Source organism: Schistocerca gregaria, chromosome 4 (genome assembly GCF_023897955.1).
Source record: "Schistocerca gregaria isolate iqSchGreg1 chromosome 4, iqSchGreg1.2, whole genome shotgun sequence".
Lineage (NCBI taxonomy): Eukaryota > Metazoa > Arthropoda > Insecta > Orthoptera > Acrididae > Schistocerca > Schistocerca gregaria.
The window spans coordinates 471,852,688-471,878,756 of NC_064923.1; the positions used below are offsets into that span (position 1 = coordinate 471,852,688).

At 37.1% G+C, this 26,069-nt stretch overlaps 1 protein-coding gene across 10 annotated transcripts in view; it reads right to left on the minus strand.

The window, feature by feature from the left end:
- LOC126267309 (kalirin) overlaps positions 1–26,069 on the minus strand; it is a 2,010,890-nt gene that overhangs the window by 28,253 nt on the left and 1,956,568 nt on the right. For all 10 annotated transcript variants that reach the window (XM_049972405.1, XM_049972404.1, XM_049972401.1 and 7 more), the window contains 6 exons: positions 24,314–24,762; positions 21,638–21,794; positions 20,227–20,454; positions 17,928–18,119; positions 17,548–17,783; positions 8,490–8,940 (listed from right to left, as the gene is read on the minus strand). In XM_049972405.1, the coding sequence (XP_049828362.1) occupies positions 8,490–8,940; positions 17,548–17,783; positions 17,928–18,119; positions 20,227–20,454; positions 21,638–21,794; positions 24,314–24,762 (1,713 nt within the window). The remainder of the gene's footprint in view (positions 1–8,489; positions 8,941–17,547; positions 17,784–17,927; positions 18,120–20,226; positions 20,455–21,637; positions 21,795–24,313; positions 24,763–26,069) is intronic.

A 26,069-nucleotide genomic window follows, 5' to 3' on the forward strand; every position in this document is an offset into this window, starting at 1 on the left:
TGTCTCGTATAATCTCAAAATATAAATATATTAATTAGAACAGACTGCTGTTCACCACTTACAGGCGCTGGGTGGCAGATCAGCACATTTAAAAGTAGACTGTAGGAAGATATCAGATTTCAAACAAAATCCTTTATCAGATGAAGCCATCACAACCTGAATACCACTGTCCTATGCCAAGCTACTCATGAGCCACCAGAGGAATTCATCCTAGCCAGCCAGAATCTCAAACCCATCACTTGGTTTATATTATTTGAGGGCTTCTTCATAACATGAACTGAGAGTGAGAACACCCTACCCACATTCCTCCACACCCTCAACACCTTCTTCCCCTTCACTCCCCTGTTCTTCCTCAGCACAAAGAGTCATCTTCCTTGACATCAACACCCACCTCCATGAGTACCTTCCCCACCTCAACACCTCCATTTCGACAGCTATACTCATTCCACCCCAATAAGCCCATTCTACAGCCAAATCACCAAATTTGCTGTGGTGAGCAGTACATCTCTAATTATGTCAAGGGTCTTACTGAGGCCTTTGCAAATTGAAAGCACTCCCCTGTCCAGAAACAAATCTCCCACCCATTGTCTCTTCAGTCATCCACCATACCCACTGACTGGCCACATAGGAGTGCCGCCTCACAGTACCAACCAGGACTGGAGCAACCAAATCATGTTCTCTCCCAGGGCTTCAAAGGCCTTTCATTGTGCCCTGAAATGAGAAATATCCTCTCCACCCCTCCTGCCTCCTGCAGAGGCATTCTGCTACCCACTAAACCTACACAATACCCTTGTCCTTATCTATTCCACCACTGCTCCCAACCTCTTGTGTCTGGGCTTATATCGTTGCAAAAGACACAGATGCAAGACTTGTCCCAAAAATCTTTCCATTACCATCTACTCTAGTTCTGTCACAGGCATTTCCTATCCCATCAAAGGCAGGCCCACCTGTGAAAGCAGCCATGCAGTTTACAATCAATTTAGCTGCAACCACTGTGCAACATTCTTAAATGTAGCTGTCTATCACTTAGTGCATCCTCTATGTGGTGAGTAGCAGTCTACTCTAATTCATATAGTTATTCCACTCTGGATTTTCAATTGTTTGAATCTCAAAATATACTGTTATATATTCCATGAATGTGTATCCTGGAATCATTTCAGTTTATTACCTAAATAAATCGTCGAGCTTCTTTCTATATGCTGCTATATTTAAATGAGAGCAGCCACTACAAGCATTGTACAAAATACAGAAACACCTCAAGAAATGCATGCTCGAACATAAATGCAGATGCTAGTGAAGCCTGCTGGTTGCACTGTTGCATTTGTCCATGACCGGAACCTGTGCAATGTCCTCAAAATGTTGCAAGTGTCAGTCATGATCAGAACAGTGTACTGTGTTGTTGAAAGTGCATTATGTCAGCAGTAAACTGTGGCAGAAGCTTCCATAACCAAGATAGATGAAGTGTTTGGTATTTCAAGAGTCACTGTGTGGAAGAACTTCACCTCATGCAGGAAAGTGGAGAAACATCATCCACTAAGTCACAACGTGGATGAAAGTGTGTGTTGAGTGATCATGACAGAAGGTCACTGAAGAGACCTGTGATGAAAAATAATAGGATGACAGCTGGAAAAGTCACTGCAGAACCGAATATTACACTTGTGATCATCATCATCACCAAAATAATATGAAGGGTGTTCTATAAGCAGGGAACTGCAGGGTAAGCTGGTATTCCAAAACCACTCATCAGCTTGGAAATGCACAATACAGGTAAATGTGGTGCTGAAGCTATAAAACCTGGACTATGGACCAATGAAAGAAAGTCATTTGGTTGGATGAGTATTGTTACACACTGTTAACAACTTCTGGCAGAGTTTACACCCCAGAGTGAAACATGGCATGGACTGGTGATTATTTGGGCAGCCAGAACATAGTATTTCATGGCTTCCATGGTTACTCTGCAAGGACAAACTACTACCAATGATTAAGTGACCATTTTGGCTGGTCAGGTCCGTCCCATGGTACAATGTTTTTCCCCAATGGTGATGCTAACTTCCAAGGCAACAGGGCTACTATTCACTGCTCTTATTATCCAGGACTGGCTTTATGAACTCAAGGATGAATTACATAGCACCTCCCCTGGTTACTACAGTCAGTGAGTCTTTGTGGTCAACTTTGGTGAGAAGGGTCCATGACTGCTATCTACCTCCACCACCGTTACTTGAACTTGCCACTATTTTGCAGGAAGAATGGTATAAGATTCCCTTGAAAACCATAAAGGACCTGTATTTATCCCTCCAAAGATGACTAGAAGCAGTTTTGAATGCCAATGGGTTTTCTAAATCATATTACACATGGTAATGAGTTGTGTTTTTGGTGTTTTCATATTTTTGTCCAACTCCTGAACAAGCTTGATACTATATACCCAAGTTAAAAGTAAATATCTATCAGTGCTGATGTATTCAAGGGTAATGGAAGTCTCATATAAAACAAAAATCTTTTACCACAAAAGCAGAGTTTTACTTTTGGAAGGTTCTTGTGACTTGGATTCTCTTAACTGTCAATTTTATGTATAAGAATTACACAAACATACAGATGATTATAATTTCAGAGAAACTGGATGACTTATTCAAGAGAAAGAGCTTCATAAATTGTACAAGTAAATAAAACACTGGTCTACCTCTGGACCTTATGCAAGCAGTTACTTGGCTTGATAAAGTTGTTGTATATCCTCCAGAAGGATACTTTGCCAAATTCTATCCAATTGTCACATTGAATCACCAAAATCTTGAGCTCTTTGTAGGGCCCTACCCATAATGCCACAAATGTTCTCAGTTGGGTTGAGATGTGGTGGCCTTAGTGGGCAAGATAGGGTTTGGTAAGCACGTGGACTCTTGGTTGTTGGGCCGGATGGCTGGCAAAGTCAAGATAGTATGCTACCACTGTCCAGGAAATCTCCAGACACATCTTTGCTGGTTGTGGGGTTCAGTTCAAAGCAGGACTTATCACTGAAGATGATTCTACTCCAGTCAACAATATCCTGGGTTGAATGTGTCTGACACCACCGCAAATGGGCTTGTTGGTGTACAGAGGTCGATGGAAGTGGATGTAAGGGGCAACGTGAGCTCAGTCCCTGTCTGTGAGCCACCTGTTAATAACCCAAGTTGTGATCTCTGAAGCACGAGTTGCACATTGGATCAATGATGATGATGAATCCGGAGCTCTCAGTGCCTCTCTGATGATTGCTCAGTCCTCTTGTTCTGTGATCTCTCTATGTAGACTGCTTCCGACTTGATGCTGTATTTGGCCACGGTTCATACATACTTGCCATCATCGACTAGCTGCATGCTCTTATTCAAATGTTGAAAGATTTGCCAACTAATCCAACCAGCTTCTCTGAGCCCAACTGAACGTCCCCTCTCAAATGCTCTGATATCTGCATATATCGTTCATGTGTCTGTCTGTGACACGTAGTTACTGTCCTGCTGAGTACATGGAATGAAATTCACAGACTTTTGTCCTGGGTACCACTCTTGCCAGCTGTGTGGTGAAATTGTGCTGCAGCAACACATATTCATCCACTGACCACCAAAGTTTACAGTTTTGCATTTGCTGTTGATACCTGTATGAACACCTGTTTGCACAACTCCTTCATGGTGTGTCCTTTTAATTCTTTTCTTTCTTTTTTCTTGCAGTGTCTACTCTTAATTTGGGTGAATTAGTATTATTTATGCATGCAACCATTCAAATACCTTAACTTTTAAGCAATAACATTATGTATATCCATTCAAAATACTTCCTTCAGTTTAATTACCACGAGAAACTATACAGTAAAAGTGTGTGTGTGTGTGTGTGTGTGTGTGTGTGTGTGTGTGTCAGAGAGAGAGAGAGAGAGAGATGGTTTGATGCATAAAGCTTTTCACTGCCAACTGTGAATTGTCTTGTTGGAATGGTGAGAAGTGCACCACGTAGTCCCTGATTCTAATATTATCTGCCAGGGTCCTGAGTTTATTTCAAACCATCCTCCCCTGTCCTACAGAATGAGAGTGTGAGACTGTTGATGGCTATGTTTTCAGCATAAGGGGGTCTGTAGGTCATTGTTCTTCTTAGCCATTTTCAACAGGAGTAAAAAAAAATTAGATTAGGAAATGAGACACTTAAAGTAGTAAAGGAGTTTTGCTATTTGGGGAGCAAAATAATTGATGATGGTCGAAGTAGAGAGGATATAAAATGTAGACTGGCAATGGCAATGAAAGCGTTTCTGAAGAAGAGAAATTTGTTAACATCGAGTATAGATTTAAGTGTTAGGAAGTCATTTCTGAAAGTATTTGTATGGAGTGTAGCCATGTATGGAAGTGAAACATGGACAATAAATAGTTTGGTCGAATTTCTGAAAGTATTTGTATGGAGTGTAGCCATGTATGGAAGTGAAACATGGACAATAAATAGTTTGGTCAAGAAGAGAATAGAAGCTTTTGAAATGTGGTGTTACAGAAGAATGTTGAAGATTAGGTGGGCAGATCACATAACTAATGAGGAGGTATTGAATAGGATTGGGGAGAGGAGACGTTTGTGACACAAATTGACTAGAAGAAGGGATCGGTTGGTAGGACATGTCCGGGGACATCAAGGGATCACAAATTTAGCATTGTAGGGCAGCGTGGAGGGTAAAAATCGTAGAGGGAGACCAAAAGATGAATACACTAAGCAGATTCAGAAGGATGTAGGTTGCAGTAGGTACTGGGAGATGAAGGAGCTGGCACAGGATAGATTAGCACGGAGAGCTGCATCAAACCAGTCTTAGGACAGAAGACCACAACAACAACAACAAGTTATGTATCATTAATTTGTTTTACTCACATTCATCCAACATAACCACACTATTGCACTACATGAATGCTTATTGACTTGTAGATACAAGCCAGACACATCACTCACACATCAGGAGAAGGCAACTGCAAACCAGTTTTACAAATATATGCCAACAACAACAACAACAACAACAACAACGCATAATGTCTGCAGTTGCTCAGTGATGAGAATGGGATTTGACTTTTAATTTTTAAAAGAGTGAAATACATACGGAAGGAAGTATACCCAAAGGTAGGTTATGACTCTTCAGAACATATTTTAATCAAAGTATATCAGGGAGTTACTGGCCACTGTTTTCTTCATTGTATTAACACCTTGCAGTATTTAGAACTACGGAAGGAACATTTTTACTTTATGAAATTTCCTGGCTGATTTAAAAAGTATGCCAGACTGGGACTCCAAACTGGAGCCTTCACATTTTGCAGGCAAGTGCTCTGCCGACAACTACCCAAGCTTGGATCATGATCCGTCCTTACAGCTTTACTTCCTCTGGTACCTTATTTCTTATTTTCCTACCTTTAACTTCTTAATTGTTTTTAAGCCATTTATTACTGGTTTCTATTTCTGGAACAGGTATTGCAATAAATGGTATTTATTTCAGCATGTGTGGTTTGTTCTCCAACTCTTTTTGATATCATGCAACATTAACAATTTTACTAAAATTTAAGTTGTAACATAATACTCAGATTTTCATATTGTCTATGGGGAACACAATGACCATCTTGTGACAATTTTTGTTGCTGTTGTATTTTTCAGGCTTGGATCACACTAATAGTTACAGTACTGGTTTCAAATTCCTTGGAAGTCGTCATCAGATGATCTGACTATGTTACTATGTAACTCATCATCTGAACAGGGCTATCAATATCTTTTGCGACTTGTATTATTCGTGTGTGTTGTGTGTAGTGCAGTTTCATTAGTTATCACAAGAGTGTTTTCTGCAGCTAGCTGTAATATGAGTGTAAAGTACTTACCTGGAAGTGTGTAATCTTCAGCCCAAAATTAATGTTTGAATGACTCCAATCCTATGCAAAACAATATTTGAAACTATGTACATTGACTGAAGTGGCGAGTTAAAATTTGTAAAAAGACTGGGAATCAAACCTGTGTCTCCTGTTTACTAGGCAGGATCATTAGCCACTAAACCACTATGGCACAGTTTGCACAATTGCAAGAATTACCTGGGCATGCTTCCGATATGGATCCAAATTCTTACTGCCACCCTAGTCTACTTTAAATGCCTCCTTACACATGAACAGAATTGCTGAGGCTCTCCATGTTTTGGAATAGCACCTCAGCATCGAGCATGCTATTCCAGAACATGAAGAGATTGGCACTTCTGTTTATGTGTAAGGGGGAATTTAAAGTAGACAGGGTTGGCAATGAGAATCTAGATTGAGGAGGGATTCATGCCAGGGTAATACATGCAATTGAGTGAACTGCTGTGCCAAAGTGGCTTAGTAGCTAATGCATATGCCTAGTACACAGGAGACCAGGGTTTGATTCCCGATCTTGGTACCAATTTTCACTCACTGTGTGAGATCAGTGAAAGTCTCTGAAATTGTGTCATTTCATTTGTATAAGTTCCTGCAGCTCTGTTTCAGGCTGGAGGCCCCATTTATGTTTGATGCTGAGGTGCTATTCCAGAACATAGAGTGTCTCAGCAGGGCTGTTTGTGTGTAAGGGGGAATTTAATGTAGACTGGGGCAGCAGTAAGAATGTAGATTGAGGAGGGAGGTGTGCCAGGGTAATTTGTGTAGTTGTGTGAACGCTGTGCCAAGGTGGCCTAATAAGCAGGAGACCTGGGTTGGACTCCCAGCATTTGTACAAATTTTCACTTGCCGCTTGAGCCTCTATACATACATAAAATCATATCTGTACGACACCAGTAAAGACTATGAAATTACATCACTTCATTTGAATATTTGAAACAACATCGAGTATTAATTTAAGTGCCTTAAGTACAATACTCTTATCACTGTCATTCAAGTGGTATGAGTTTCATGCAGTAGATGCATTAGACATACTTCAATTCAAAGGAAGTAAAATTCCTTTTGCTTCATCTAACATTAAGTAAAAAAAAAATACTGTAATTACTATTAAAACTAATACTTTTAGAGCAAATTATTTATGTTAGTAGATGGATACAATATTTATAGTTTTCCTATCTCCAAAACCAGAACTTTCAAAGAGAAGAAGGTATGCATATTTTATATTTCTTATCAAAAGAATGGTGTAAAATAACCATCAGTATTGAAACTTCCTGGCAGATTAAAACTGTTTGCCGGAACCAGACTTGAATTCAGGACCTTTGAATTTTGTGGGCAAGTGCTCTACCATCTGAGCTACCCAAGCACGACTCACGAGCCTGTCCTCACAGCTTTACTTCTGCCAGTACCTCGTCTCCTACCTTCCAAACTTTACAGAAGCTCTCCTGCAAACCTGCAGAACTAGCACTCCTGAAAGAAAGGATACTGCAGAGGCATAGCTTAGCCACAGCCTTGGGGATGTTTCCAGAATGAGAATTCTTCTCTGCAGCAGAGTGTGCGCTGATATGAAACTTCTTGGCAGGTTAAAACTGTGTGCTGGACCAAGACTCGAACTCGGGACCTATGAATTTCGTGGGCAAGTGCTCTATGATCTGAGCTACCCAAGCACAACTCAGACGGTAGAGCACTTGCCCAGGATTTTCAAAGGTCCCGAGTTCGAGTCTCGGTCCGGCACACATTTTTAATCTGCCAGGAAGTTTCATATCAGTGCACACTCCGCTACAGAGTGGAAATCTCATACCTTCAGTATTGCTTTTCTTCAGTAGGTTCAATAACAGTTTTGTTAACAATCTTTCATAGCCTTATACTTTTCAATAAGATTCCCCCCCCCCCTCTCTCCCCCTCCCTCCCTCCCACGGTCTGCTTTCTGTCCTTTGTATCCCTCTCCTTCATCACCATTGTATCCACTCTTCATGTTTGTAATTTTTATCTCCAACAACTTTGCTAAATTTCTCATTTATGATTGCTCATCATCTGGCTGTTTTGGTACATCTTGCTGCATCTCTCTCAGTTTAAATACTGATGTTACTGATAACCTCATTTTTAGTTTTTTCATTTTTCCTGTTCACTTGTCTCCAGCTGCTTCTTGTCTTGTTGCAGCCAGTCCTGCATAGTATACTTACTTTTACTCACACACATTCTTGCTTCTCCACTCTTCCTTTCTATGTGTAACCTTCATCACCCTATTCCACTTCCCATCATCCAAGCTCCTCATCCACTTAGATCATATACTCTTCAGTTGCAGAAATGTTTGCAAGAGTGGCTTTCCATTACCTCCTCTCTTGAGAAAAAACTGATTAAGTTATTTAAAAAAATTATAACATTTCACTTATTCATGAGTTGATCTATGATGTGAGTAATGATCTACATTTCCAAAGTTAGTATATATTCTACACTACATGTATCAGTTGATGCTACTAATATCCCATAAAATTGTAGGTAACTGGTTAGTGGTGGCTAAGGTGAGTAACTGTCACAGAATTTCATGCAGAAGTTTGTAAAGGAAAATGGGTGCTCAGAAGTCAGTCCATATTAGAAGGTATTCACAGAAATGTTGCCTTTGTTTCTTACCATATTTGGCGTGCCTGCTTCAGACCACCTCCTTGCAATGCCTTTATCAGTGCCAGAACCTGTGTATGGACTTGAAGGCTTGACACTGTTCCATTCACACTCACTGTAGCAAGCCACATCACTTTTAGTCCGTGAACGTAGTGTGTTGCGAAAACCTTCCAAAAAGTTCAACTTCATTTTTGTGGGGCTCTGAGTTCTGTTACTCTTGTCTGAAAAGTGGCTTTCATCTGCACTTGAAGTAAAGCTCCTTTGATCGCTATCATAGATTGCTTTGCTGGGCACAGAATAAGCATCAAGAAGAGCAGAAGCTGCAGTGCTGGGGCAAGGAAGAGAAGCAGAGTCATCAAAATTCTTATAAGCTCTTCCATTTTCCTTTTCTGTACTTGATGCAGGGTGTGACAAGCTCTTCCTTAATGAAGGGGTCCAAACTGAACTCAGTTCTGGAGCAGAGCTAAGAAGAAACCAAGAAGGGAGAAACAAAAAATAAATAAAACAGTGATTAAACATAAAACAGAGCATGCAAAAGATACATGTAAAGCATGCAAACATATATCAATAAAAGGGCAGGTGCAAAGGCAAAATGAATATGCAAGGAAGTCAGCTGCCAATACCAAAAATTATAAAAGATAAAGTAGCCAGCAGAATGTGAGGAAAATTTCATTTGCACATAACATGGTAATAAAGTTTATATGCTGGATACATTACATTTACTTTCAGCCACTAGTCAATTAAAAATTATTTGTTTATTGGTGGTTGCATGTTCCTCTTTTGTTATTAATAACAGAAATTTTAAGAAATTAAATTATTTCTTAATACTTAAGCAAGTAGTATGAAAAATTGTAAGGAATAGCAAGTAAGTGCTCTTTTTGGTAAACTGTTAAAGTGAAGTGAAGTATTTCTTTCCCACAGAAGCACCCAGTGAAGATTATTCATATCAAAAAGTGAAAGTAAAACGATTAAATATATACACGCACTTCTTGCCTACATTACACAATATACAGTTATTATATATGCCTTAACACAGCTAGCTGCCAGTCTTTTGTTAAGAACTCTCCACTGTAAGCAAATTGAGCACATTTTTTGCAAATCATTTATTCATTACCGGTATATTCAGATATGTGTATTACACAGATGGTGTCACTCCTGATTAAGTTTTTCATTAATTTTTATGTTCTTGAAAAAAATTATCCACAGAATATATTCCAACCAAGCTATTTTGCCCAATGTTACAGGCAAACACAACAATGGCATCTTCAGCACAGAAGGAGACCTTTGGAACAGCATAGAAGGTGTGGCAACCCATCCTCTGTGGGGTTAATTACAAGAGGGATCTTCAAAGGCTAACCAGATAAACCCCAACAGAAAAATCCTCATCCAGGTTATGCCTACCAAATCAACAGTTGAGTATAAATATATTGCTTTCAACTGTATAACAAGCCATATTTAATACTACTGTTTGATACATATTTCTCCAGTAGCGCTGTGTAATTAACAAGGCAGATTTGAGCAAGTTACAAACAAGTGAAATTAAGTTTCTGCAATCGACATTGTGGAATGCTAGAAGAGATAAAATCAGGAATGAATAAATCACAGGAGAGTTGTAAGTGGATGTGTCAATGACTGAGAGACTGAGTACTACATAGCTCACATGGTTTGGACATGTGAAGAGGGTGACAGTAACTGCCCGCCAAAACAATACTTGGAGAGAAACATGCAGGGGAAAAGACCAATAGGACAACCCAGAAAAAGACGGCTGGATCTGGAGACCAGAAAAGAAAACTGAGAAACTGCATCAAGAGAAGAAGTGTATCAAGATACAGCAAAATGGAAGTAAATTGCTCATAAGCTCTCTACCTGGCTTGCTGGAAGGATATGAATACGATGATGATGACACTTCTCTCCAATACATCTGCTCTGTATACTCTACCAAAAAAAGGGGTCAAATTCAGCACCACTAAATTAGCATTTTCCTCTTATTATGAAGTTTCATTTCTTTATCCTTCTGCCTTTGTTATGATGTTAATTGTTGATCTTACTTGACAATGTCCAGCCTTTGACATGTACTATCCCAATTAACTGTCTATTCTTTTTTACTTCAAGAAAATCTTCTGCATACAAATATGATGAAATACAGAAAAGAAATCCACCGGGACCATTTGAAAAGTGCAGAACAGCGCACAAGTGTGAAATTTACTGCAACACCAAGGAGCAGACACTATGAGGGACTCATTACTTTACTGTTAACTGCACTTCAGATATTCCCACTGAAGAACCTGGTCAATGACTGCTTCTAGTTTGCTTCATACAATGTTCTTGTTTTACTTCAGAACCAATCATTTCTCCTGAATGAGTTACAAAGTGAAATTAAAGCACTGAAACATCCTCATAGCCAGGAGGAGTGGATGTAGTTCATCAAAAACCCAAAATCAGGAGTGATCATTTGTAACTGGCATATCCACCCAGTTGGCCTTGAAGTAGACAACACTCTACATACCTTTTCCCAAATACCATTACTAATTATAGCTCATCCTCTCCACTGCTGCATTTGTGTCATCTCTGCTAATCTTCTGTTCTGGATCTCTGTTATCAACTAACTGCACCTTTTTAGTTACTAAAATTAACAAACATTTCTTCTAATACTTTTAATTCCACTGTACAACTTTATTTCTGGGAGGTGTCTTCATAACATTAAGCAGAATTAGCATCAACCTCCATTTGTACCTCTGGTCCAACAAGAAGTCTTCATTAATATGAGCAGATACTGTTATTTTAAGGCTTGTATTTATGAGTGCACAAGGCTTTAATACAAGCACTGGTGACGGTCACAAAGTTATTGAAATCGATTTGCAGCAGAAATAAAGGTTTCTATTTCAGCAACCAAAGCGACCCTCCTTTTGTAATTAAAAGTGAGAGTATTTTGCACACATTTATTTTACTTCATTGATCTTGTTCTCTCTCAATCACAGAACTTATACTCCACTCAGAAAGTGATGTCTGATGTTACTCTGATACTTGCCCATCACATTCATAATTTTTAGTTATTTATATTTCTCCCAACAACTTCAGGACACCTTTTTTAATTATGGCGTTAAACCCATTTTCCCATGAGTCATCAGCTCCACTTGTATACTTGCATACATCTGATGAAGGTGCAAGTATTAGTACATTTTTAGCTTTTAATGGAACATAATGTGTATAGATATGCATGTAGGTTTTGACACAATCATTTGCAGGATTTGATGTGGAGGTAGAATGATGAATGGGCTGGTAGAAAAACCAACTGTTAACATCAATCTGAGTGTTTTATCACAGCGAGGCCTTTCCAGGCAATACAACACCAAATAATGACTTGAGAGGGCTAAAAACAGAAGGCCGTAGGTCATCATTCATGTACATAAACAAAATTTATTCCATTCTCATTTTGAGTGTTTTGTACATTGTCTTATTTAAGCAAGCTTGACATGAAACTGGTGAATTACCTTATCTTACATTTTTGGTTTCTTCGCTCCCTTAAAGCACACGCTCTCAAACTGAGTTTCTACATTTGGATATTCATTAATATCAGCAATCAATAGAACATAAACAATGATTAGAATATGTGTCCCAGTTTATTGTGAGAAGAGCCTGTTTACAAAAATTTGTAATTATTTTCTTCTTATTGTTTTTCAGGACATTCAGCTGAGCTAATAAATATATTAACAACAGTAGTAAAAGAGAAATGATCATTCTTTCTCGTAATTAACACAGAATTTTTAGCTTCTTATATGGTGTCCCTTAATTTATTAGTGCAAATGATGGGATAGACACCGCTAATCTTCTTTCAAATACTTGCCCATTTTGAACTTACACTCTGCGCATAATGACATTGTGATCAATGAGATATGAAACCCAAAGCTACTTTTTAACTCTATGAATTATGCTATTCACATTGTCAACTTTACCACAATTTTTTCCTATTGCTCACATGAAAAGATGTGAGACAGCAAGGCAACAACAAATCCATAGATTTCTTCATTATTCTCCTTCTCAAGTATAGAGAGAGAGAGAGAGGACTTGCAGCAAGATGGCCCACCTGATGCCATTTGAATTTAAATGAGAAACTACACCATCCACCCAAGTTCAATGACTTTTGAAGAAGAGTCTTGATACAAAAACTTCTACAGCTTCACTACAATTAAACTCTCTGCACTATCTGTGTATAATTCATTTCTTAAATTTCTCATTTGCTTCTTTTATTCCAAAATTTTGTCACCAATTTTTTTATATCATTCTGTACTCTGAGAAATCTTTAGAGTTGCCTCATTATGGAAATTTTATGGTACTGACAACATGCAATTTGGTAGAGCACAAGAAAGGGTACTGCCAGTTGCCTATGTACTTTTCCACCATTAACATGCAGCTACAGCTGTTATAGAAAGAGTACGTATTGTGATTGTTGCATATACAGACTGGTGCGTGTTACATCTAATTCATGTATGGATGACTTAAAAATTTGAATTATTGTCATCTGCTTTCTGTTAATTGCTTACATAAAATATACTACTTTGCTGTTAAACTTTCAATGTGTCATCTGTTTTGAATTTTCTATTACATGATACTTGTTTATTTAATTCCTTTGATTGCCCTTCCCTAATGACTCACAGTAGCTGAAACTATTATACCCAAATATCTTGATCTTGTTTTTTTTACTCTGAAATCAACATGTCCAAAAAGAAGAAATTTTAGAGTATATGGAAAAGTAGGATAACAATAATGAGGAAAAAACAAGAACAATAAATCATTTTTGTACGCACAAGTGTCTCAATATTTAATAGACAGTGTCTTCCAGAAGTGAAAAATACTGTTACACAGTCCAATTTGAATTGGGTCATTGTTATATTTTAAAGAATTTTGCAAAAGAAGACAGCCAATGAAAGGCACTGAACAAAAGCCCAGAAACAATTTATGACAATGAGAACCATATGACAATTACATTGTTGATAGGACAGGGTTGTCATTCAGTTTCCTCAAGGGCATACTAACAATAAGAAGAACTCTTACAGTGCAATCAAACCTCCAAAGAAGAAATTCACTGCATTGTTTTGTGTGAAGAGAAACTATATCAGAGCAGCAAAGTCTTTCTACTGAGGCCCTCATGCACAGGACAGTTCATTTCTGCAAGAAGTTGTATTCATCCCTTGTATGGTCAAATGCTTTGACATTACCCAGTTCCCTGATCTTAGAACATTGGAAATAGACAGACAGTAAGTTTCTCCTGCCAAAACTTAGTTATTACCTGCCAGTTGCAGAAACAAACAATAAAACAGTAAACAAGAAATAATTTTTTCTGAGTTTTGTGGCTACCTGCCCCAAAGTTTTTCCCAGAACAGGTAGTGTGTGCAAGAAAGGAATGAGGACATAGAAATCAAGACTGAAATACCTAAGTTTCCAAGAGTAAAAAATTTACTGATGAAAATCGATCTTATATTTTACATACACTCAGTTTTGAGACTTCATCACAATTGCAGTGGCACTGTGAACACAAATCTGTTTTTCAGACCAGATCTTGCAGACCAGGTTACGAAGATTGTCATGAAATAAGGAAGTAGTAGGCAAGAGTTATTGTTATGGGGACTAAGGCTCCATAATCTCCATAATTACACCTCCTCTGCAACTTTGTATTTCAAATTCTTGTATAAAGCAATATACTGATGTTTCACAGTTAAAATTAAAATTAACAGGCCGCTCCTGGCAAACAGAGGCAGTGGTCATGTCTGAGATATGTCTGTCTGTCTGTGTGTGTGTGTGTGTGTGTGTGTGTGTGTGTGTGTGTGTGTGTGTGTGTGTGTGTTGTCTGCATTGGAAGAAATCCCTCTGGCCGATAGCTTACATGGTTAGTAGTCTTTTTGTTGTCCTGTCTGCGACTCAACATTCCCACTATGTGATGAGTAGCGATCTTTCTTTTTCATATATTTGTTAGTGTCACTTAACCATTAAGATGCAAATATAATTTTTAAATTACGTGAATGGTGATGAATACAAGAAAACTTTGTTTAATGGGACCCTTGATTTTCAACTTACACCACAACCACATCCTTTTTATAAATGAACCTCTTATCAATTTATTCCATTTTATCTTGTTGATTTTGAGAATACAGTTTATGAAATAAAAGCAAGAGTGGATTTTTTTTAATTTCAGCAGCTGTTCATTTATGACAAAATTGTAGGTAGTTGGGATGTTGAAAGAACCCAACAACTGTGAAGAATATTGTGCTCAGGAACAGGAAAAATATCTGAGGTTCCCAGGAACTCACATATATGTCACATGCTGGGTGATAACTGCTGTGGACTGTTATCATGAATGAAGGATTTATTTGCTATACAATAAACATTTTTAAGCTGTAGGTACAGATTGTTCAGATATATCAGATTTTACAAAATATGACTAAACCATGCTTACAAATTATGCAGGAATAAAGGGATGACTCACTGAAAGGCAGAAGCACTGCACCGTCAACAGATACCTAAGCGGAAGGTCCAGAGCTTTGCTTTGCTAGCTTTCAGAATGAAATTTGTTTCTCATGCTGCAGGAGAAAAATGTGTGTGCACGCGCGCACACACACACACACACACACACACACACACACACACACACACATTTCTGTCTCCCTACATTGTGTTCACTTGACTGTCAAAAGCTGGCAGTTGAATGAGCACAATGTAGGGAGACAGTTTTGTGTGTGTGTGTGTGTGTGTGTGTGTGTGTGTGTGTGTGTGTGTGTGTGTGTTCTCCTACAGCTTGAGGAAGAAATTTCATTCTGAAAGCTAGCAATGCAAAGCTCTGTACTTTTTCTTCGTGTATCTGTCGATGGTGCAGCACTTCTACCTTTTGGTGAGTCGTCTTTTTATTCCTAAATAATTAATTATTCTCAATCAGAACTTTCTATGCATTATTAAACCATACTTACCAAATACAACTGTAGCAAACTGACAAACAGTTCCCAAAAAAGTGATACAAAACCTCAAATTACTTAAAACAAATTTCTGATCCATTTGTTTTGAAGGTGGAAAGGGAATCAGAGTTAAACATAAATGTCATATGAAAAGAATAAATGGAATTCGAACTGTGTGTGAAACAAAAAAAGATAAAAACTGAAAATTAATACAAGAGACATTTTTGTTCACTTTTATATCTTTAAAAAGTTAGTATTATCTGATGCTTCCACTTGCATGTAAAATAATTCAGCCATTCCACCCCATTTCACTAAGCAAATCAGATTATGAACATGTCGGTGAGTTTCCAGGTGTAACGACAGAGGTTATTCACACTCTACTGTAAACAACTCATCACTTTTTTTCACTGACTAGCACGTATCTACTAGTACTCATACAATTTATTTTACATGCTGTCAGCAGGTTCTTGTAACAAAGGTATGAAGACTGCTAATTATCTTTAACTCAAATAGTTTCTTCACAGTTAACACAAATATTTTTTAAAATTATTCCTAAAATTTATGCTGTAAATATTTACTGCAAGTGTTTGTGTGTTTTGGGTAATCTTTGGGAAAATAGTGTTATTTCTTGTCTTCTTCAAAGCAGAATTTCACAGTGATGGATAAAAAGATCACAAAAAATTGTCTTTATGTTACATAGAAATTCATAAAATTATACATCTGGAAACATTATAACATAACCAACACTCTCAGCAGTTCACACAGTTTCATATCTGGACCCCACTTTCATCTCGTCTCCTCTCTCTCTCTCTCTCTCTCTCTCTCTCTCTCTCTCTCTCTCTCTCTCACACACACACACACACACACACACACACACACACTTTAACCATTTATTTATTTCACAGCAGAAATGTGAAATACAACTTACAATTTGATTTCACCCTTTGATATGCAGGAGAAGTCTCACGTAGGACAGTATGTTAGTGTCATTTAGGATAATGGATGGGATATTACAATATTGCATAAATCAAGGTATTTCAATTCTATTGAAAATGTTTTGTTTTTATTATGTACAAACATACATATTATATACATAATAATCTCATGTCTTTTATGACACAGAGGTCGGGAGCCAGTTAAAGAGAATGTTAGTGCAGTTGCCTTAATTCCCATGTACAGAACATGAGGAATCAATATGGAAATTGACTTAAAAAGTTTCATTTTGTCAGTGGCTTACTGACAACCAGCAAACAAAATGTCTGTGTTCACAAACAGATTCAATTTTTGTTGTTGTAGTTTGTGAACTGGATTGAAACAACTTTTTATTAATAAGAACTATTGAGATTCATACCCGTTATTTATAATTTCTATACAGACAGAGCAATTAGCCACACATTAGCAAAGTATATCAAAACAGCTCCTCATGGCTTCAAGAGCATTAGGATTTATCGCTAACATTTCTCGTCAGACTTCTACAAGGCTATTCTCTCTGGCAGGAGGGCAAGAGCTTCAGGATTTACTTGTATTTATTGAAATGCACATTTCACTCAACTTTTTAGAAATGTTTCTTGCATTTAGTCCTAGCAGTGTAAAACTTTGGTTTCACAAAAGTTATTCACAATAAAGCAAGTCTGTATCACAGCTCTAACACTGTAGGCCTACAGCATAAAGAAACCAGTTCTTTCTTGAAATCAATTATTTCTAAATGGCAAAGCTTTAAAGAATTGTTTCTACAAAACAGTCCAGCACAAACAAGACTAATATTGCAAGTGACTTAATTTTTTAATAATGAAATACTGGTTCACTCTGAATGTAGCACACCTTGCCTAAGAAGGCTTTATTAAGCAACCATATCGTACTGATGGTAATACAGAACTGTGTCTCTCTATTCCTCAATACAGTGTTGGCTTACAATGTCATAATTGGTTCATCCTCAGACAATACACACTGAAAATACATTCACTGCATTCCACCCAAAACTCTTGCCACAGAATCCTGCATTTTGTGGCTGACAGACCTCACAATCGTTTTGATTCTCAGAATCAGAGCACCTTATCTCACATTCACATTTCAAACATATGTCAACAACAATTCACAACACTCTGAGGAGTACCAGAACTACTTACACCTCCTTCTTTTTCTCCTGACCCCTCTGATAATCTATGGGTGACTGAAGTGCTTTCAGAAAGTCTTTTTGTGTCTGCAGAATACTCCTAATTGTCGACACCCATTCTTCACAACTTTCTTTAGACATTGGTTGGCAGACATATGACAAGTTGGGCTTATTGGGATCAGTTGATCGAATTATAAACTTTCCTGGCTCACAATCATCAGGAACTTCTTCTAGGCTCATTTTATTCACCTAATGACCAGAAAAGAAGTTTAAAAATATGCTATTATCAGATCAAACATAACACAAATATGCTACTATAATACATTAAATTCAAAGAGACTGTTCATATAAAGGTAACAGCAGTAGGGGTAAAACTATAAACTGTGCTCTAACCTGTATATGGGCCTTATAAATGTACACTGGATTGGAGAACTGAGTTTTCTTTCCAACAGCTTCACTGAATATTACATTTTGTTCAAAAAAGAAGACATGCAACTCCTTTCCTTTGAAGTTAAATGCTGAATTCCCTTCACAACACACCAATGGTCCATGAAGTAGAAGTTTCCCTTGTGCTGTTATTTTACCCTGAAACACAGACATATTCCACATTCAAAAAGTAAATCTTCTACAAAATACATGTGGAATGGATTTTTGTTCTGCAGGGTGTAGATAACATCTCAGCTAATCTTTCTGATGTAACTATCATAGGAAGTGTTTATAGCATAATTTCTGAATGGAAAGCATTTAAAACTTGTTTGTCACAGAATAATGTTCTTGTGGAAATAAGGTGCTGTACTTACAGATTGCTAACTTCAGACAGGAGATAGTGGTTCTCATTTGGTCAAAGAGGGTTTATGGTTGATACAGAATGTTAGAATTGAGATCTATGGCAGAGATCAGAGTATGGATGATGTAGCTACAGAAATAGAGGTTTAACAGGGGAAAAATGTGAAAAGATAAAAGCAGCCACAGAAAAATAGAAAATGTTAAGTTTTTTTAAGTAGGAGATGGAAAAACTGTAGTGTTGTGTAAGACTGATGAAATGGGTAGTGGATTTATTATCTTGATGCTGTAAGTATAGCTACAGGAATAGAGAAACTAAGCAGAGTGGAAGCTATGTAATACAGTCATGTATCTGAGTGCAATAGTGAAGTATACCTTGAGAGGATTTCACACAATGAATAAGTGCATTGTAATTGTATACAGGATGTCTCACAAAAACACCTACAAGCTTTAGGGACAGGTTCCTTACAACAAAATAAGAAAAAAATGTCTAGTAAACATGGGTTCTAAAATGCATACCTTAAGAGCTATGAGCAGTTATTCAGTGAAGAGCTGTCTTTCATGGTAGAGAAGATGAACCAGGGCACACAGCTTTTAACGTATTCATTTTAGACCCCATGTTTACTAGACATTTCTTTCTTGTTTTGGTGTAAGGAACCTGTTACTAAAGCTTGTTAGTGTTTTTTGGGACACCCTGTATATGCAGCTAACAGAAACTACGTTGTCTGTTGAAAGCAGTTTATTGGTGCTTGATGCTGAGATGCAAAACACATTCTTAAATTGAATAATCTTTACTCTAAGTTAATCATCCCATTAAGGATAAAATAAGATGACCTCTCTGACTTCTCTTTAAGTTATATGCTTGTATTTAATTACTACAGTTTATAAAATAAACATCCACAATGATACTCCATTAATTCTCTTCTCAGATGTTCAAACTCTCTACAGTGAAAAATCTTATTAAGAATGAATGCTGGTGTACCATCTGGTTTTTCCCCATCTCTGTTCCTCTTCCTTTTCTGCTGCCTGTCCCCTCCCTCTTTATCCTCCAGAGCCTCCTGATGCTGCATCTGGCAGCCTTGTCTTGCCGCCGTAGTCCCTGCATGCTCCGCGTAAAAGCGCTCGTCTCTCCCTTACATGTACCCTACTATCCCTCCCCCTTGCCCACCCACACTGGACAGCTGCTTTTGTTCAAGGCAACAGCTGCATTCTGGGTATAGTGGCCACAGATAGCTGTGATGTGAGTGTGAAGTGTGCTTGGCTGTGGGAATGTGTGTGTGTATGTTTTCTTTCCTGAGGAAGGCTTTGACTGAAAACTGAATGTGTAACAGTCTTTTCATTGTTCCTGTCTGTAAATCAATGTGTCATCTTTATGGTGAGTAGCAATCTATCCTTATCATGATATTGTTGATATTTCAGCCTGAAATTTCCATTGTTTGAAAGATAAAATATTTACATTTGAGGGAATCCTGTTCTAGCAGCACTTGATCCCACACTGCAAAAGCATTATAGCAAATGACAGCATTGTAAAATGCTAAACTACACTTCATACATTCTTCTTCCCTGACTTAGAAATTCAGAGCCACAGAAAGAACTTTTTTTCCAGGATATGCTTCGTTCCCACTATACATTCCAGTTTTGAAAATATAACCCTTATGAAACCAGAATTCTCATCATACTTTTTATCTTTGCTTTCTATTTCTCCATTCCTCTCCATCTGCAGCTATAGTATTTATTGTAACGTTACTAAGTTAAGGTACTGTAGTTACTGACAGTATTGTCTTTATCACTTCTGTAAGATTTTCAATAACAATATTACTGCTTGCGTTTCTGCTAGTAAAACGAGTTTCCAAAACTTTCTTTCAGAAAATACTACTTGTATGTCATACAAACTGATGAACAAACTTACATCAAAACCCTGGAGTCTGCCCACATCCATCATGTCATTTGCAGCCTTGGGAACAACCTGCATCACCTGCAGTGCAATACGTAATGAGTCAATCTCATTCTGAAGCTTTGCTCGTTCAGTGTATTTGTAGATGTCTCGCAACAAAAGCTGGTACTTCATAATGCGCTGAACAGGTTTGATGAGCAGGTCACCTAATGTCAGTTTATGGCCAAGCTTTTGGCGAAGTTCCTGAAAACAATGATAACAGTACTATTATATCTAGGGCTGCAGACATATAAAAGACTTGTTGTGATCTGCCTATTATTACAAGTTTTTGATACACACAGTGTTCTGAACACAAAGTCATTTTGATGAAATATTTTTGTTAGTCAAAGTTTAAATCTGTATTAAAATAATAACAAATCATATGTGGACTTTGAGGCAATCATTAATTTTACTTGAGACTGTATAGTGTTTGTTTATTCATTCATTCATTTACACATGATGATCTGTAAATCCCATCTTGCAGAATTGCTTTGAAAAAGTCCACTGTTGCTTTTCCTCCTATACCACTCAGTTGCTTCTCCTCCTATACAACTCAGTTGCTGTTTGTATCTAATACTTCCAACAAGTCATTAACATAACTTTAAACAGACGACCATAAGCTGTCTATGTACTGGAAAAGTCAAGATTTACCTAATAAAAATGTTAGTTTTACATGGAAGGTACAGTTTTTAGTATAAATATTCTGCTAAATTGTACGAGGATTGACTAACAAGACATTCTGGTACTCTCTCTCTCTCTCTCTCTCTCTCTCTCTCTCTCTCTCTCTCTCTCTCTCTCTTTTAAAAGGGGGAGGGGATTTTTGCATTTTCTGCCAGATATTGACAGGCAACCTATTAAAAGACTTTGCATAAGAATATAAAACTCAATACAAAACTCTAGAGAGCAATGCACAGTTTTTTTCTGCTTCTAAGAGTGTGAATATGGGTGAAATAATATGGACCAACATGAAATTCAGAACCTGGAAATTAAGTAATATATTGTCAGGTATTTTATCACAGTGTTCTTCATTTACATACTGACTTTTAGCCTCTCATAGGATTTATAATAGGACACAAGTTTTAAGAGACAAATGAAGTGGAGTATTGTTATGAGCTTATAATGCAAACCACTAGAAAAGTGACATTTTTAATTAATTTAATTAATGACACATGCTATGCCTAATATAAATCAGAAAGCATTACAATGCAGAAAGGTAGAACCATAATCAGATTCAGGACTACCACTGAAGAACCAAATTAGCATGAGTCCCCATTTTTTAAAAAGTGTTTCAAGATGTTAATCATAAGTTACTGGTTTGTTGTAATTACATTTTGTCAATTGCCTGAATAATAAAAATATGAGGGTAAATGTATGGAACAGGACTTACCTCAAAATAGATATCATATTCTGAGACTATGTACTCCGAAACGGGTTTGTTTTGACAGTAAACCACATACATATGCAGTTTTCTCTCATATCTCTTGAAGAGTGGGCCAAGTTCTTCCGGATGGCTGAGGCATTTCTCTAGAGCCTTCAAAAAGAAGCTAGAAGAAAAGTACGTTGTTATAGTAAGACCAGATAAAGATGTATGACTACTTTCTTATTGCAAATAAGTAATGATATGTTTTCAAAACTTCAGTGATCATGCAATAACCAAATATTTAATAAAGGTTTCTTTCCTGAAAATTGCATGTTTTCAAACCATTACATAATATATGGACACTGCACAAATAAAACATACAAAGAAATAAAATTTAATTTCATCATTTGTCTGGCAGACAGAAATGTAAATAAAGCTCTATGAGGCAATTCTCTCGCTGCCATGTTGTTGAAAAGGCAAAGGCACAATCAAATAAACATTTGCTAAAATGCCAGTTAATGTTCTGCAAATCATACTTTCCCCCTATTCTGAAAAATGCTGTAGTTTTATGTTTGAGAAGGTGCTTGGAAATAAAAGCACACAACAATCCATGGATAACATAAAACACGAATGGCTATCTGTGATGTTTATGACACAAAATTTGCATAATAAGCCAAAATCAGAATTGCAGTACCAACTACTCTCCTCTTACAGAAGAGTAACAATGTAAGACAGAGTTGAACATGTACAGTATTAAACATGTTGGCCAGCCAACAATAAACAGAGGACGTCTCACTTAACAACATTGATTATTAAAGGAGAATCACAGAGCACAACTCTTGCAAATCAATATTCTGGGTGATGAGAGGACAAGCAATGAAAAATTAAAACTGTAATCTCGCAGACACAGTAATTCAATAAATATTTCTTTTTGCTCAGATGAAAACAATTTGATATGAAGTCAGTATGGCCATCTATGGAGCAGGGTGAAATTATTTTGAGAGGAAATGTATACAGCTTTGCCAAGAGTTGACAATGATATTTTTCTGGAGGGATTTATAAAAAATGTATCTCTAAACACAGCAACCTGTGCTATAAAATCAAATCCCATTTGTGGAACATGAGCACAGTATGTTAATTTTGAATTCTATGAATGTTAGTGTAATAAAAAAAAAAAAAAGAGAATTACTTTCTGACTGGTTTTGTGTTTGTTCTGTAAGTGCTTTCAGACAGTCTCTTTCATATGACTTTTATTCTTAAGAGCAAAAGTTGCTTCAAATATGAATATTTCTGAAGGAGATGCAGTTAACAACTGTGAACAATTTAACATATTGGTGGTGTACTTTAGTTTATAGTAAGAATATTACCAAAAGCCAAGTGTATTGTGATCTATTTTATACAATGAAACATGTGAACTTCCTTCCATCTGTAAAATGGACAGGCAATGTATCATAAAGTAAAATGTTATCTCATGTAAAAGCCATGCAAAGTAGTACCAAATGGTGATTTTTTTGTTGATACTAGAATATACCAAACATTAGAGGTTTATTATTACTAAGAGTATTTACTAATGTTCTATTCAGCATCCCCATAAGCCAAAAAAATTCCATACAACATCACAAATATCCATTATAAGACATTATTTTTCACAAGTCAATGACATATAATTCCTGACATTACAACATACAATTCCTGGCATTATGACTACATTTCCAAGACATCACTCTGGGGAAAATACACATTCATGTGATGCTGGAGGGCAATAACTTAGTTACCATAGCATCTATTGTGAAATGCATCCCACGTCTAGTTTCATTAGTATTGCAAAGGAGAATAAGCAAAAGTTTTGCATATTCTAAATTTCAATTTCCCAGCCTGTGCATAATCTTTATCTTCTTTCATGGCATATTTTATGGATAAACCCTCTCTGAATAAAAAAAGAATACTCATAAAGTTTACAGAAATGGAGGAAGAAATGGTCAAGGGCACAACGCAAAATCATCCCTACACTTATGAGCAATGACTGATGAATTGTAAGACACCTAGCTAAATTAGTAGTCTACGGTCTGAACCTGGGTTGTCTCTTGAATGCAAATCCAGCATTTTATATCAAGTTCATTCAATATTATAAGTGGAAAATGATAAAAATTATAGTTAATGTGAAGTATAATATATTATAGAAAGAGCGGGAAAGAAATCTATCACAAATCAGTAGGGAGTAATTAACCATATTGCGTCTGTAACTCTATGAAGTATGACAAGTGAAAGGGAGTATAATGTTGAATACCAGAAGTTTATGTTTATTGAGGCTGGTGAAGAAAATGGAACATTATCACACAGAAAGTCAAGGAAAATATTTCTTTTATCTTACTTAAACCCTGTTAATAATGAATTATATAATTTACTATGGTAAAAAAAAAAAATAGCCAATGGAAATATGCCATTTTTCTCAATGATGGTCACAACTGATTAGTTATGTCTTTTATTCTGTTATTGGGACTGCCATAACAAGCAGCTCATGACTATGAAATTACAAAGAAGTGAAATACACATTTACTCAAATTAGGGAGATGCTTAAAAACTTAGAAAAAAACTAAGAAAGAAATATTTCCGACAGATACAGTACTATAGCAAATTTATCAATCTGATATCCGTAATATACTTTAATGATAGCATAATATATGTGAAGATAATGTTACTCACTCTCTGTGCCACTCATAGATTGCTTCCAAGTTTCCGAACACCATTTTGTCTTTGCCTCCTCTCAGATCCTCAGGCATTGGTATTTCACAGTCTGGATTCCTCATAAGAGGCATGTAGCCCTCTGTAACATATTCCAGATCACGGACATAGTCCCTCTCAGTCTCCACCAATTCCCTAATTACGTATTCACGTTTGCGTATGGCGGCAGCTGCCGCGTCCTCGACACTTTCACTGTCACTTGGCGCAGCTGTCATGCCACTGGCACTGCCTTGTGCTTCACCCCCTTCCCTGCTCCCTCCACCTTTATCATCAGCTGTCTCTTCTTCACCAGTCCCCTGCCCTTCACTACCAGTATTTGTGCTTGTTTCACCATCAGATGCCATTTCACTCGACACTTTTGAATCTCGATTAAGGAGACTGTTCCTTTCCTGATTTTCTGTGTGCTGCTCCTGTAGAGAACACAACATTTCTTCAGTGAATGATCACAAAAACATGTCTCTGTCAATACTTAAACATAATTCTGAAGTGTTAACATGCAGCAGCAACTGTACAGTCTAGTGTTCCAACTAACTTTATCAATTTCTTGAGAATCCATGCTGAAATGAACTTATGAATTACACTGTGATGCAAAAATGTGTGCAGTGTCAATTATAACTGATAAGTCATAAGCATTTCACTTTTTTTTTGTAAATTCCATTACTGAAACAGAAGTGTTTTCAAGTGTTCCTACAAGTTTTGAAAGTTGTAAGCAATGTATCATTAAAATGAGATCAGAATTTTAACTTAGGCTGGCTGCGGTGGTCTAGCAGTTCAAGCGCTCAGTCCAGAACCGCGCAACTGCTACGGTCGCAGGTTCGAATCCTGTCTCGGGCATGGATGTGTGTGATGTCCTTAGGTTAGTTAGGTTTAAGTAGTTCTAATTTCTAGGGGACTGATGACCACAGATGTTAAGTCCCATAGTGCTCAGAGCCATTTGAACCATTTTTTTTTAAAACTTAGACTGCACATAGTCTGTGAGAATAAAATGCAGTGTAAACATTGTACAACTAATCGGAATGAAAATTTGAAATTTTAACTCTGGAATCAATACAATCATTATGCACAACATAAGATGAATGTCTAGTTATTAACTAACGCAAAGACTGTGACTACTTATCAGAACTTTTAAACAATGCTTTCACCAGGAGATATAGACAGCTAGGAAAGAAGAAAGGAAAGATACAAATACCCTACATGAAAGGACAAGTTGAACAAGGAAGAAATTCTGTTATACGTAACTCCCACATGAAGGGAAACCTCACAGCAAATACCAAAACAAGACAAACACAAAATACATAAATGGAGCTGCAGCTAATCTCTCTCCCCCCTTGGCCTCTCTCAAATATAATTAATTTCTTTCCTGTGAGTCGTATTTCTCTGGCATTAGGATCCAAAGGGAGTTTTCCTTCTTTACAACAATAGAACAACCTTGTTTTGTCTCCCCAGTTTCCTTTCATCAGTCTATTATGGGAGTACATACTCAGTATTCATGATCTGTCTGGATTTTACTCCTATTCCAGTTGTTCTGTATTTGTACACAGATGCTACTCTTGGGTTTCACAATAACAAACATGTTCAGATCTCATCCCACACCAAATCCAAAGATCAATTACAAAATACTTCAATGATATCTGTGTTTCTTAGTATTCCAAATGTAATCAATATGAAAAACTATTCCTACGTCATGCTTGTGGTAAACGTAAGTTTAACATTGTGT